Genomic DNA, 14,434 nt, shown 5'->3' on the forward strand with positions numbered 1-14,434 from the left:
TTTGTATTGGAGAAACTCACTCTGCCTCCTTTCGAGCCAGCTCCTACTGCAGACTTAAAATTTCTTTGTTGGAAAACAGCCTTCCTTTTAGCAATCACTTCAGCTAAAAGGATATCTGAATTACAGGTCCTTATGGCAGTGGAGCCTTTCATTATCTTTCATGCAGATAGGGTGTCACTCAGGACCAATACATCCTTCATGCCCAAGGTGATATCCAGTGTGGCTCTTAATCAGTCCATTCATTTGCCAACATTCTTTCCCAATCCACAGAACAAAAGGGAACGGATTCTGCATTCCTTGGATGTGCACAGACAACTTAGATTCTACTTGGACAGGACTTAACCTCAAAGAAAATCTGAACAACTGCTGGTAGCATTTGCTGCAGGGGCAGAGGGGAAGGCTATTTCAAAACAAACCATTTCTAAATGGATAAGCCATTGCATTCATTTCTACTATAAGCACCATGGAAAACCTATCCCCCAGGGGATCAGATCTCACTCCACCAGGGCTGCATCTACTTCTGCAGCCTTTCTCAGAGGTGTTCCTACCAGGGACATCCTAGAAGCTGCTACCTGGAGTTCTCTACATACTTTCACCAAGCATTATCATTTGCCAATTTTCTCTAAATCCAGAGCTGGCTTTGCCACTACTGTCTTGCAGGGCCTTATAGCTGTCCCTAATGCTATATAAACTCCTCCTCCCAACCATAGCTTTAGGAATCTACCCAAATGTAATGACTGCAACAGTGAAACACGAAGAACATAGTCCAGTTGTGTACACTTACCATAAGTGTAGATGTTCGAGTGTATTCATTGTTGCAGTCCTGGTTACCCTCCCTCCAGCCCCCTAATTTCTTCTGCCTATACCTTTACTTTCCTTTACTATGCTTAAAAGCCTTTTTGGTGTATTTGCTTTTTGTTGGAGGTATACCTTTGTGTTTTTTTATGTTTATTTGCTCCCCATTAGGGGGGCACCTGACATCTGGAGTAAGAAAAACTGATGTAATGGCGTCGGCTGCATGTTTTATACCCCTGACGACCTGACGTCATGGAAGAAGGGACAGCAACCGACGCAGGACCCAAGACTTTGTTAATCAGGCCAACTGAGGGCAACCTGCCAGCAGATTACCCAAATGTAATGACTGCAACAATGAATACACTCGAACATCTACATTTATGGTAAGTATACACAACTGTACTTTTTGTTGAGACAGGTGAGTTGGGAAGGAGGGAGTGAGTGTTTGTGAATTAGGGTTGGAGTCCGGGATAGATGAAGGGTAAGTATTGTATATTTCTGAGTGTGTGTATATTTTAGGTTTAGGGTAAGTGTTAGGTAAGGGGATAGATGCAGTGTTTTTAGTGTATATGCATGTTTGTGTGCAAGTGTGTCTTGTGTACTGGCAGTGTTACAGGAAGGCTTTTATTAATGTAAGGTGTAGGATTAGGGTCGGGGAAGGGGCAGAGTTAGGATTAGGGTTAACACTCATTACTAAGATGGTACAGGAGGCTTTTACCCCCCTTAGCACCATATGCCTTACCTCAGTAAATGCCTTTCCATAACACTGCCAGTATTCAGATGAATTTGAGGCTAGTGTTGGGGGGGGGGGGGGTAGTGTTAATATCGTGAGAGAAAATAGTTTTCCTTTCTCAATATTTTGAAGTTCATTTGTTATGTTCAATATTTTCTATATTCAAACATATTTTGTCAATTTTTTTACTTTATTATGTTTGGCCTTACCGATCATACAGAATACAGCTGTCTCTCTCTCTCTCTATATATATATATATATATATATATATATATATATATATGTGTGTGTGTGTGGTGTGTGTGTATTTATGTATATATATATATATTTATATAATATGTGTGTGTGTATATGTATGTATGTATGTATGTAGATATATATATATATATATATATATATATATATACATACATACATACATACATACATGTAAGGCATGTATGTATATAAAGGGTGATACAGAATTCAAACATCCTGACATGAGTAAAACTTTTTATTTTAAAGGCAGGGCAACTTGCAGGACGCAGCATTTGGTCTATATGGCCAATTGTGAAGAATGTGCATGTTTTTATGTAGGCATGACTAACAACATGCTCAAAGTCAGGATTTTGCAACATTTGAGTAATATCAGAAATTGTGATTTGAGTAATGCACTTTATAGACATATAAGTCAACATCCTACACATACCTTTAAGTTTAGATGTATAGTTAACATTAGGGTTAATGATAGGGGGGGGTGACATCAAACACAGAACAGCCTTAGCTGAATCTAAATGGATTGTTGATTTAAGAGCACATAGACCCCCAGGTCTTAATGATGTATTACCTATTAAACCTGCACTACAGAATAGGCGGGTTTTTGTAAGCAGATGATTGGATGGTTTGTATTTTAAATATGGCTGTTTTATTGTTTTAAAATTATGTCTGATGAAGGGTTATCCCGAAAGCGCTAACTTTTTATTCAATAAATGGTGATTTTATTGGTCTCATCTTGGCAGTGTCCTGTTACTTCTCTTTCTTGGATACATACACACACACACACACACACACACACACACACACACACACACACACACACACACACACACACACACACACACACACACACACACACAGCCACACTGATATGGAAGAACTTGCTGCTATAGCCTTTAAGCAGAACCTAATGATGGTGATATATTTCATATATGTTTGCCAGCTGTGTAAGCATTCTAAAGACCAGGGAGCATTCACAGGTGAGCAGATGGGACTGTGAGGAGAAAATGCAGCCCACTGCACTCTGGCAGTAAAGCATTTTTGTGGCCTCATTATATCAAACCTCACACATTGTATTACTTTTTTGCTGTAATTCTGTTTTCTGTCCTTTTTTCAAGATGACTAAGGTGGATGCTATGAAAGGAAGGAATTCTGGTTGTACATGGGACTCTCTTAGAAACTCTGCAGGGGAGAAGATTTTACAGCTACGGTCCCGGCCCCTTGGAATACCAAACTCTGACTTCTGTCATCTACTTGCAGAACTATCGGAGGAGCAGAGGTTTGACATCAGTTACTTGGACATTGGTAAGGGCTGGTTAAGTTAGAGTATTTTCAGAGTACTCACATGAAATGAATGGTTGGCTATTAACAGAGACAGTGTTTTGATCATTTGCTAAGGATGATCAGAGACTTTGAAAACAAAAGTTATATGGGAAGTGGAAATTAAGAAATGGGCTTCCTCATATGATAAACATGAGACTGTTTAATGCAGAGTGCTGCTGTGCTTGAGTAGAAGTTACGGTGTGATCTGATGTGCATGACAAGGGTTTAAGACAGATAGTGCAAGTTATTTCATTGGAGCACTTTTGATATTTGGTTAGGTTCACTTGGCAGATATCTGCCAGTTTGCAAGTATGCCAGTTGCATAAACCAAAGGAAGTAAAAGCCATGCAGATATAAACTATTATCTGATTTGATCTTTTCCATCTCCTTCAACCAGCAGGGCTTAGCCGCAGACTCAAGTCAGCTTGGGACTGGCATTTTATACAGATTTCCAATTCCTCACCCAAATGCCATACTGTTATGCACTTCCCCGCTATCTCCAGAGCACTGTGGCCCCTAGTAGCTTGCAGTAAAGGTTCAAACCGTACCAGAGCTTTCTTCTTAAGGGTGGCTGCCGCTACGGTGCAGTTAGTAGATAAGAGTTCTTGCAAATACATTTCCATCCTTAAATGGCTAAAGAATTCCGTCTGGACTCTACAGAAGCTATGACATCAGTTTTTTTTACCAAGCTTGCCAGATGATTAGGACTGCCATCTTGACAACTGGAGGCAACACTTTAGAGGAAGAGGGAGATGCCCAGAAGGGTTGCACTGTGTTTTGTTAAATGCTGACTTCATCACCTGGCTAATTTTCAAACACATTTCATTACAGGTTTATTTTGTTAATTAAGTCAGTGTGGAGGACAGGCCCCCCCCCACCCCAAGATCCATGTTAAAGCCCACTCCTGTGTTTTGAAGGAACAGGCACCAGTGTTATGGTCCTAAGAAGTTACTGGCTGAAGATATGATTGTTCAACCAAAGATAACAGAATGAATAATGCAGAAGGCTTCCTGTAGGATCCTGTTGACCAAGGAGAGGAACTTTTAGGAACATCCCCCCCCTCTCTTACTCATTAGCTTCAGGATTTCCCCAAACTCTCCTCAAACATAATGTTGCAGGCATAAACATTTCCATTCAATCGATATCCTTGGCTTCATTCAACAGATTTCCTCAAGAATTTCCAGGCTTCTTTTGTGAAACTTCCCTTTAATGGTAATGACCTTTTTGGGACAAAGGTGAGAGAAAAACTAAAAGAAAGTAAACAATGTCCAGTACTTAGTGGCCATTGATTTCAAACTGTATCTATTCTAAAGGAATTAGAAAGGTCCCAAGCAGTTTGAGTGAAGCCAGCAGCAGCAACATTAGAGGTACCAGCAGTCTGTCAGAAACCAGACGAGCCATGACTCTTCCCAGAATGGATGTCTGACTAGAGGTTAGGACTCTGCTGAACTGTGGCTTTTGAGTTCTCCTTCAGTAGGACCACAAATTCGGCAGGAGCCCTGAGGATTTGCCCACCTGTCCTCTTCTAGAGGGAGTCAGGGGTCAGTTGCCTGTATATCTGTCAGTGTGGTTAGCCATCATGTAGAACAGGCAGGTCAGAGACATTATTTCCAGAAGTCACAAGATCCTGTTTTTTTGTCCCACCATGTATATCTACCCTCTCCCTTCTCAGTGTTCCACTCCAAAAAGTTGCAAAATTAGAGGTACAATGCCTCTAGCAAAGCAAGCCACCCATTGATCCCCCACTGAGTGTGAGAGGGTCTGAATATTGTTGAGATTCTTTTTAGTACCCAAGGAGTCAAAGAACCTCAGGCAAACACTAGACCTAAATGGCCTATATAAATTTGTCCCAAACAACATTACATGTAGTCGTAGTCTATGTGCAAACAGTTCTTCATTGCCTCTGCAACGGTGATTGGATGTTCGCACTTGACTTCCAAGCTTCATACTTGCATATCAGAATAGCTAAAGAGTTGAGGAGGCTTTAACACTGCAGGATAGTCCAATTCCAGGCCCTTCCATTTGGTTTTGCCTCCATTCCCAGGGTTTCATCAAATTCAAGGTTGTGATGACAGCATATCAGGACCTGCAGGGAGACCAAGACTTTCCATTATCTAGATGACTGGTTCCTGGATGCTCCCACTTTGATGAAAATGCTGATAGCAAGATTTCTTATTTCTAGTATCCCAGTCCTCTGGTATTATGAAGAATATTTCAAAGTCACAGATGGAGCAATTGCAGTGCATAATATTTACAGACTTGTTCCAGGCTGCTATGTCTTGTAAAGTGAACTTGCCTTCATTACAGAAGGCAACATCTGTCCTTATCTCCTCATAAATAACTTCTGTAAGCTTTTGCTTAAAGACTCTGGACCTCTTGTGAACAATAATCTTTATAGCTCCACATGCTTTTCACATGTAAATATTATAGTGGATTGTGAGGAATCACTCCCATCTTTTGTCAGGTCAGGTCATAATTTTAAGTGTGTGCAAGTCGAATATTCAGTGTTAGTTGTTAAACATACCTAGTTTGTCCCTGGGCCGACACTTTTACCCTATTCCCATGGTGACAGTCACCACAGATGCCTCTGCCCCGGGTGAAGGGGACATTGTCAGGGCAGAACTGATCTAACTGTACGGTCTGTGATAGAGTTCAGTCAGCACATAAGTACACTGGAGATGAGTGGTCCTCTTGGCCCTGCAAGCTCTTTAGGGCATTCTGTCACAAGGTGTCATTGCCATACACACAAACACAAATATGGCAGTTGTGTGGTACATAAACTGTGAGGTATCAGTTCTTATCCCTTATGAAGAGATGTGCATAGTATACATTTCCACACGTATCCAAAACAAAATTAGAATTCCCAGTTTTTTGGACAAAGCAGAACAGGCATCGAGAAGAAGAATATATGAAGATTATTATGATACTAACAACAAGAACAAAAAAAATATCTAAACATTCTATTACTTGTAAAGGATTCGGTTATGTTAGTTTGCTGTTCTGTGTGCTCTTAAGTGTACAAGTGCTCTTATTCTGCACTTATTACTGCTTGTTGGTAACCTGATTAATATTCTAAGTATCTTAGTTTTGGTTGTAGCACTTGTGCTTCAGGCCATTTATTTTACATTTAGGGTTTTTGCAGACAAACCTTTATCAAAACCTGTTCTCCGTATGTCGGCCAAGTACTCAGAACACTATGTCTGGAAAATTCCCATCAGTTTCTCCTGCCAGCCTGGTCGACATGGGCATACTGAGACAGTGTGGCAACTACCTCATGTTCATAGACAGTCCCTTTCTCCTAGCACATAATTCTTCTGCTTGTGAAAAATGCATCTACATCAGTAAGCTGGAATCCATGCTCTCTCACACCACAGTCAGTACTCCTGACAAAGAGGAGATTGCCAGTACAAGCACCACACTACCCACATCATAGAGCCACATATCCACCTATGCAGGGGTCGTCAACAAAAACTTACCTAAACAACAGAGACCTCCGAACACACTCATAAACATTCTACACACAACAACAATCACATCACACACAATAATCAGTGCACCAGTGTCTCACAAACACAGCCCATTAGGCAAAACAATAAACCAACGCAGCCCATAAGGAATAACAATAAACCAAACATACTAGTCACTGGTGACTTGATTGTGAGACACACCAATGTCCCCCTCACCAGGCTCAACGAGGAGAAGGTCATGGTCAGCTGTTTGTCAGGCACTAGAATCCACTGCATCACACACACACTCAAGTCTCTCCACAACAGGTACAAGTATGACTCTGTCATTGTCCATGTTGGTTTGAACGATTTGAGACGTACCTCCCTGAACTATATGGAGAGAGACATGATTGAGCTCTCAAGAGTATGTGCTCCAGGCAGGTATGGCCCTAGCCCTAAGCAGCATCCTACCTTCAAGAATGATACCACAATACCAACAAAAAATGTTTGACTTCAACACTTGACTTAGTTTCTGGTGTCTTTCTAAGGGGATCCAGTATATGTCTGCCTGGGATGACAAAGTTGACCGGCCATGATGCTTTGCCAAAGATGTCCTCCACCTGTCACCCCTAGGGTTCCGGAACTTGGCCAAAGCTCTAGCCTCCCCCATTCTACCTTTTTTAGGCCATGTCCCAAAGACAAATCTTCCAACATAAAAAATCTGTCAAAAAGCATATTAAAGTCATGCTGCACAATGCTAGGCACCTTAATTTGAAAGTGCACTCACTGGAGGCTCTCCTCACACTTGGAAGATGCCGATTTCTGTGCAGTCACAGAAACTTGGTTTGGGGCTGCAGAGAGCACCCCTGTCTTACCAGGCTATACCTCATTCCACACTTTATAACCACAAAATGAGGTTGGAAAGACTAAGGGTGGTCGTCTCTATCTTCATTAAGGGCAAGCACACCTCCAGACTGGTTTACCAACATGATGCACTGGAATTACTCCAGGTGCAACTGAAAGTTGGCAAGGCACCCATCCAAGTTATAGCCAGATGTAGACCCACCTCTGTCTCAGGACACGCACATCTCCTACCTGGACCTACTTGACTCCATCAAGGTACCCCCTAACACTCTGATCCTTGGTGACTTCAGCTACTCCACCATAGACTCAGTGAACTGTTCCTGCACTAATGCACTCACCCAATGATTCCTTGACTTCATCAATTCTAACACACTACATCAGCTGGTCTTATTCCTCACAAGGGTAAATAATATACTGGACTTGGTTCACACCAACATGGGCGACCGCTGTACCACTCCCATAGTATGTTCTTCCCTGGTGAGATCAAATCATCGGTCTGTCTCATTCAAAGTTTCTATCCCACCCAACCCCTCCCCAGCCGTAACCAGGCTAAAAAACTTCTCAAAAGCTGACTACAACCTCCTAAGGGAGGGTATCAGCAGCTTCACACACCCCCCTCAGATGATGCAGACATCTATGGTGAATAGTACACCAGTGCAGTATACAAGCACCTGTACAACTGTATGGACTCAGCCATACCCAACAGAACTAAAATCTGCCCCTCAAGGAAACGCAAACCTGTCTGCTGGACATCCTCTATCAACAGACTTTACCACAAAAGGAAGAAACGGTTGTCCAAGGGTAGAAAGGAACAAATTCCAAATCGGAAAAACTCCCTCCTCTGCCTCAACAAGCAAATTGAGACATCCTAGAAGCTGCTACCTGGAGTTCTCTACATACTTTCACCAAGCATTATCATTTGCCAATTTTCTCTAAATCCAGAGCTGGCTTTGCCACTACTGTCTTGCAGGGCCTTATAGCTGTATGTCAAGGATGTGACACATATTATGTGGGCAAAACCAACAATATGTTTAAGACCAGAATTTATAAACATTTGTCAGATATTAGACTTGGTAATGAGCGTAATGCTTTGGCGTTACATATAAAGGACAATCCTTCACATTCATTTTTATTTATGGTGATGCAGGTTGTGATTCCGAACACCAGGGGGGGGCAATTTGGTTAATGAAACAGAATGTGCTGAAACCAGATGGATAGTGAGATTAGGAGCAGATAGGTCTCCTGGTATTAATGGTTATATACCTTTAAAACCCATCCTGAAGAAAAGGAGGGCAATTTATTGAAATGTGATAGGTTGATACTCATTTTAAATATGTGAGGTTTTATATTGTGTGTTATCTGATGAAGGGCATATGGCCTGAAAGCGCTCATCTGTGAAAATAAAGTTTTATGGTATTTTAATCGACGTGGTTGTTCTCCGTTTGTCTGTTTTTGAATATTCTTGGATTTGCTACGTACAGAGGACTTTGGTGCAAGAGATTGTTTTTTCTTAGTTCTGCTTATACTGCAGTAGGGTCTCACAGCTACAAATAACTGGTGCCAAAGTCATGGCCTTAAGTTAAATGCAAAAAAAATGCGTTATCATACCATTTGGCAAAAGCACAGCCTGTACTGATTACCACATCAACGGCAACCCCCTAAGCACATAACCTGTGGTGAGAGACCTGGATACTCAGGTTGACAATCTCACATTCGACCATCATGTGGGGCGGTGGTCAGAAAAGCCTTTTACTTGGTTCATCTTATAAGTAAAGGGATTGCACACAGAAAACAGGAGGTTATTGCCTCTCTGTACTCCTCCCTTATTAGACCTATGATTGAGTATAATGTCCTGTTTGGTATGTACCTCTCCAAACATCTGCACCAATTGGAAAGGCCACAGAAATATCTCACAACGAGAATCCATGGCCTCCAACACCTATCCTATGTGGACAGGCTTAAATCACAATCACTGTACTCAGTATCATACAGATTGCTTAGAGGTGATCTGTCTCTTGCCTACAAGGCAATATCGGGCCCTCCCCTACTAGAGATGCTCCATATCCGTAAGTCTAACTCCTCGCACATTACCCGCACGATAGGCCTAAATCTAATATGCAACATCAACAAAACCTGCTGGAGAGACCGGTTTGTCTCCCAGAGGCTGCCCCATCTCTGGAATAGACTTCCCATACATGTCAAACAGACTACTTCACTGGCCCTCTTCAAACGCAACCTTGATGAGTGGATGGGAAACCATAAATTTGTCCCAGGGGTTCCACCTTTGTCTCTCATTGACAGGAGTGACCGGTGCTGACTGAGGTTTCTTTTTTGGGGATAAACTCTTGGCTATGCTTGTAAGGACCCCAGGGCCATTAGCCTAGTAACCTCCTATGATGCTATGAACAAAATTGTGTTCTGTATTTTTGAAAATGTCCCAATTAAAGTAAGAAGTGGAGCTTGGAGGACAAACTCGAATACAAGGAACTCCTTTGGCAGTTTAAACTCAATGCTTTTGAGCCTCCTGGTTTAAATGCAAATAGTACAATACTCCCAATACTAAAGATGAGGCAGCCAAATTATGAATGTTTTTAAAAAATGTAAGTATAGGAAATATGAGATGTGTTTGGCGCATATTGTGATATGATGTTTTCTAAGTTTTTGACTTATGATAGCAGTATTAATATTGATGAAATTATTTAAATATTTTATTCAATACTTGCAAGATGTGATCTTAATGAAACTTGATACTTGTTTCTTATGGAGATGGTGGAGTGTCTCTTTAAGTGGGCGGAATCCTCCTTTTTGAGAAGTTGTATATCTGATTGCTATGAAGGAAGCAGTTCTGAGGAAGTCCATTATTTTGTAGGATGAAAGTGCTTAACTGCTTACTTTGAATGGAATTTTATTTGTATCTGTTTTCACTTGTACCTTGTAATAAATTTGGTGTTTTATTACCTTAGACTGGATTTTTCATGTATTGGTGACGTTTGATCTGGATGGTACCAGGTGTTCCTTTTTGTGCAGATTTTCTTGTTGAGTTTCTTGGTCCAGCCCTGCACTCCCACATTTTTGTTGGTTTCCTTTTCATTTTAAAGGGGTTCTGATGAAGTCCAAAGTTATATTTGATTAGGACAAAAGTGCTTAACATTTTTTATTTCTGAATGATCTACAGTTTTTATACTTGTGACTTATTAAAGCATTTTTATCTGTGTAACTCAGTTTGGTATTTGGAGGCTCCTACTTCTGAATTCTGATTGTTTTTCAAGTGAGTGTCTGTGCAGTTTTGTGCCTCTACTTTGTTGGTTCCTTTTTTGAAGTGGTGTGTTATCTGTACTGTAAATTGGATCTAGGGTGTGCTTACTAAATGTTAAAATGTTGCAGTTCTTGGCACTGAGCCTGTTCTTATTTTTAGTACTCCAGATACTGACAAGTATAATCTCCTACAGCAGTACATGTATGTGCGAGGAGAGACTTCATGACACCTAGTTTGCAATCATCTGTGAACTTTGAAGTTTATGGAGAGGACTAGTTAAGAATGAAGTCCTTTGGACTACAGTTCTACACTCAGATTACAAGAGAATGGAATGAACACAAGCAATCTACTTATCATAAGAAGCAAAAAGACCAGACCCATGGTATAGAAGGAAGAAGCCTGACTACAGCCCATACATCCTTCTTTGATTAGAGGGACATGTGTTTGAAGGACCAGGCAGGGAAGATGAGCTTGAGCAGCTGACTCCAGCTTTCAGATTCTTGTGGTAATGGAGATTGCTAGGCCCATGACATTGATGACACACAGAGTGGCTGGGTGTATTGCCAGCCTGTAGTAGCCACATTGGATCACACTGCATCAGGCAGGGGCCTACATGTTGAGAAAGGGTACAGGAGACGTGGGAGCATGCATATCTCCTTTCCTGACCAGACCAGTGTGGTGACTCTGCAGGCAGCCTCGATGTGGGAAAGGTACATTGTTATGAGGGCCAGCATGTTGAACCACTCCCTACCTACCCGAGTTTCACTGTTGTTGAAACAAGAGTTCACCAGGACTTCTTGGGCAGGAGACAAATGAGCTCTACAGCCCTTGCCTAACTTTGGAATGCCTGGCTCCTGCCCCTGTGGAGCGAGTTTGCTGATTGGCAGGGCCCCTCAAAGGTGAGGGTAAGTCAACAGAATAGGAAGAAAGAAGAAAAAATTGAGATGAGAGAGGTATTTCTGTCAGGAGCAAAGAGAATCACAAAACTAATTTAGGCTAGACTCTTGACAAAATTCATAGGTAATGGTTTTGTTATTTTTGTTATGATATTGACAAGACAGGCTGAAGTCGGAGACCACAGTTTGGATATATGAAGATCAGTAAGAGATCTCTTTTTAAGGGAATATGTGAAGTAGTGCAGATTAATCAAGTCTTTCTGAAGAAAAGGAATTTTCTCATATTGAACTAATGGAGTATAGCTGTCTGGTGGTAGTTCATACGTGTTTTTACTGTCCCCTGTTGCTCATAATGCCTTACACTGTAACTTTAGCTGTAGAAACAGTCATAGTCTTAACACACACATGTGTACGCACACACACACACACACACACACACACACACACACACACACACACACACACACACACACACACACACACACACACATATTTAATGTTCGTAAGTCATGCTTACATTTATCAGCAGGTCATTATGGCTTTGACAATAATTCCAAAGAGATATCCGAGGTGGAAGAGAACTAAGCATCCGTGGGATATTCTGTTTCTGGGAAGACATAATCGGACATCTGGTGATATCCCAACCTACATTTTGGAGGACACATGAAACGCATTACACACAAACTAGAGCAGACTCCACATACTGCATATGAGAACATAATACGATGCTGTCAGTGTTAATGTTCATTACATTGCACTAGCTGACTGGAGAGTAAGGTAGTTGACTGACACATATTACTGCTGACAGTCTACCCAGGTATAGACTGAAGAAGAGCTAGTATAACTTGGAAGATGGGGAGACAGTAATGCTGAAGGTGGGGGGGCTGTCAACTACAATGATGTTCTTTTTCTGCTGAATCTGTAAAAATCATCTGGGGAACTTGTCAGTCCCTTGACCCACTCCCCCATTCCTGACACACACACACACACACACACACACACACACACACACACACACACACACACACACACACACACACACACACACATACACATATACATATCTCTGGACCTTCAGCCTGCTACTTTTTTTTTAAGACAAGTGGGGCTTCTGGGAAGCTGAGATTGTTGAAAATAGCAGAGTGACATATAATAGTGACATTTGTAATGATCAAGGCACTCTCTATGTCATTAAATTTTAAGGGGCAGTCTTGCCCTGTCATGTGCCCCAGAAGTGTCATGTCTTCCCTAAAGAATAATGTAAACTTATGATGTCTGCATCTTCCTGCAAAAGTGGCTGTGAAGTTTTGAGCTCTGATTTTTCTTCTTGGGGAAAGATAGTAACCATACAGGTGTCCATTCCTTCCCTCCTTAGCTGGCAGTTCAGTGACCCAGATCTGTTTCCAAAGCCAGTTTTCTGATATTACAGTCTAGAAAACCCCCTTTGCGTTGGCATATCTGAGGGGACAAGTATGTGATTTTTATTTGCTGTTTGTAGTACTTGAATGAAGCATGGTCTGAAGTGGCGACAAGTTTTGGAAAACTAGCCTTGGAATGATGATGGAATCATTTCTGGTGTTTTTTTTTTTCAGATATTGTTTGATGGGCCTTCTAATGTAATGTTTCATTTCTTTCAGAGGAGAGAAGTCTGAGTGGCCAGTGCCAGTGTTTAGTTGAACTGTCTACCCAACCCACTACAGTATGCCATGGCTCTGCCCTTTCCAGAGTTGCTGCCCGTTCCAGTGCTGCCTACAATGCTTTACAGTACCTCAAAATAATGGCAGCAGGAAAGTAAAGGAAACCAAAGTTAGAGCAATAAAATACCTCCAAATTCCAGCACACTTTTCAGATTGTTTTCTTATTGGAGATAGCCTCAGCATCATTGTTTAATATTGGTTCCTTTGAAATGCTCCTGAATCTTTGTGGTGCTTTTCTGATAGCACTTTTCATCCTTATCTTGTCATCGGACACCAGGAATCAGACAGTCTTAACAGAAGAACCTTCCATTTGGAATGGAGAGTGCAGGAGGTCTACAAATGCTGTGGCATTAATGGAACCTTTGAGTGAAACACAGACTCTTCTCTGTATTTGCATTCAGCGTTCACTTTAACAAAGTTCTATTTTAAACTGCCTTATCAAGAGCTTGTGTGTTTTTGTCCACCTTGACTTGTTTAGTGCCATATTCTTTTTTTTTAATTTGTTCACTATGATTTTTATTTTGCATTCAACTTCAAGTTCCAGTAGACATCTTTCGAATGAGAGGACGTTATTTGCCTGGTCCCTGCTTTAAGGGAACTGTTCATTTCAGTTTTAAATGTGTAGTAAAGTACTTTTACAGATTTGTTATTTATTTTTTTTTTTTTTTTTTTTTTTGAGGTGGCAAGAATGGCCTTGATTGTAGATAGCATCATTTTTTATTTTTTATTAAATTGCTTTCTTAAAATGGTTTTGGGTTATTTTCTAACATTTACATGTGCAAACTGGAAATGTTTTTGAATTTTTCAAATTTCCTATTGCTGGTTGGCTTTAAAAATTAAAATGTACCTATTAGTACTCACATATTTATAGCATGTTATAGTTAATTGTTAAGTCATATAGTTTTGTGGAGTACTCGAAGTACTAGTTTCAGATGATTTTCCTATTTATCATAGTTCAATAGTTTTGAAAGCACGTATTTAAAACTAAAATACATAATATTATATGTTATGTCTGTCTGTTCATGGTTTGGTACTAGCTTTTTAAGATAAGTAGCCAACCTTATTTTTAAAGGGGCTCCATGCTGTGGATTGACAGTTAAGTATTCTTTTCAGTGATTTTTCAGCAACTACATGTTTTAATGATCTTGAGCTTCTGTGCTTGGGGTGTG

The 14,434-nt window shown here is 40.9% G+C and overlaps 1 protein-coding gene across 1 annotated transcript in view; it reads left to right on the top strand.

Annotated features, from left to right (window-relative positions):
* TARBP2 (TARBP2 subunit of RISC loading complex) overlaps positions 1–14,014 on the top strand; it is a 272,258-nt gene extending 258,244 nt beyond the window's left edge. The window contains exons 7-8 of the mRNA XM_044083924.1: positions 2,902–3,088; positions 13,206–14,014. Of these exons, the coding sequence (XP_043939859.1) occupies positions 2,902–3,088; positions 13,206–13,363 (345 nt within the window). The 3' untranslated portion in view covers positions 13,364–14,014. The remainder of the gene's footprint in view (positions 1–2,901; positions 3,089–13,205) is intronic.
* The last annotated feature ends 420 nt before the right edge of the window (positions 14,015–14,434 follow it).

This window comes from Protopterus annectens, chromosome 9.part0 (assembly GCF_019279795.1).
Source record: "Protopterus annectens isolate FY-2018-M chromosome 9.part0, PAN1.0, whole genome shotgun sequence".
Classification (NCBI taxonomy): domain Eukaryota; kingdom Metazoa; phylum Chordata; order Ceratodontiformes; family Protopteridae; genus Protopterus; species Protopterus annectens.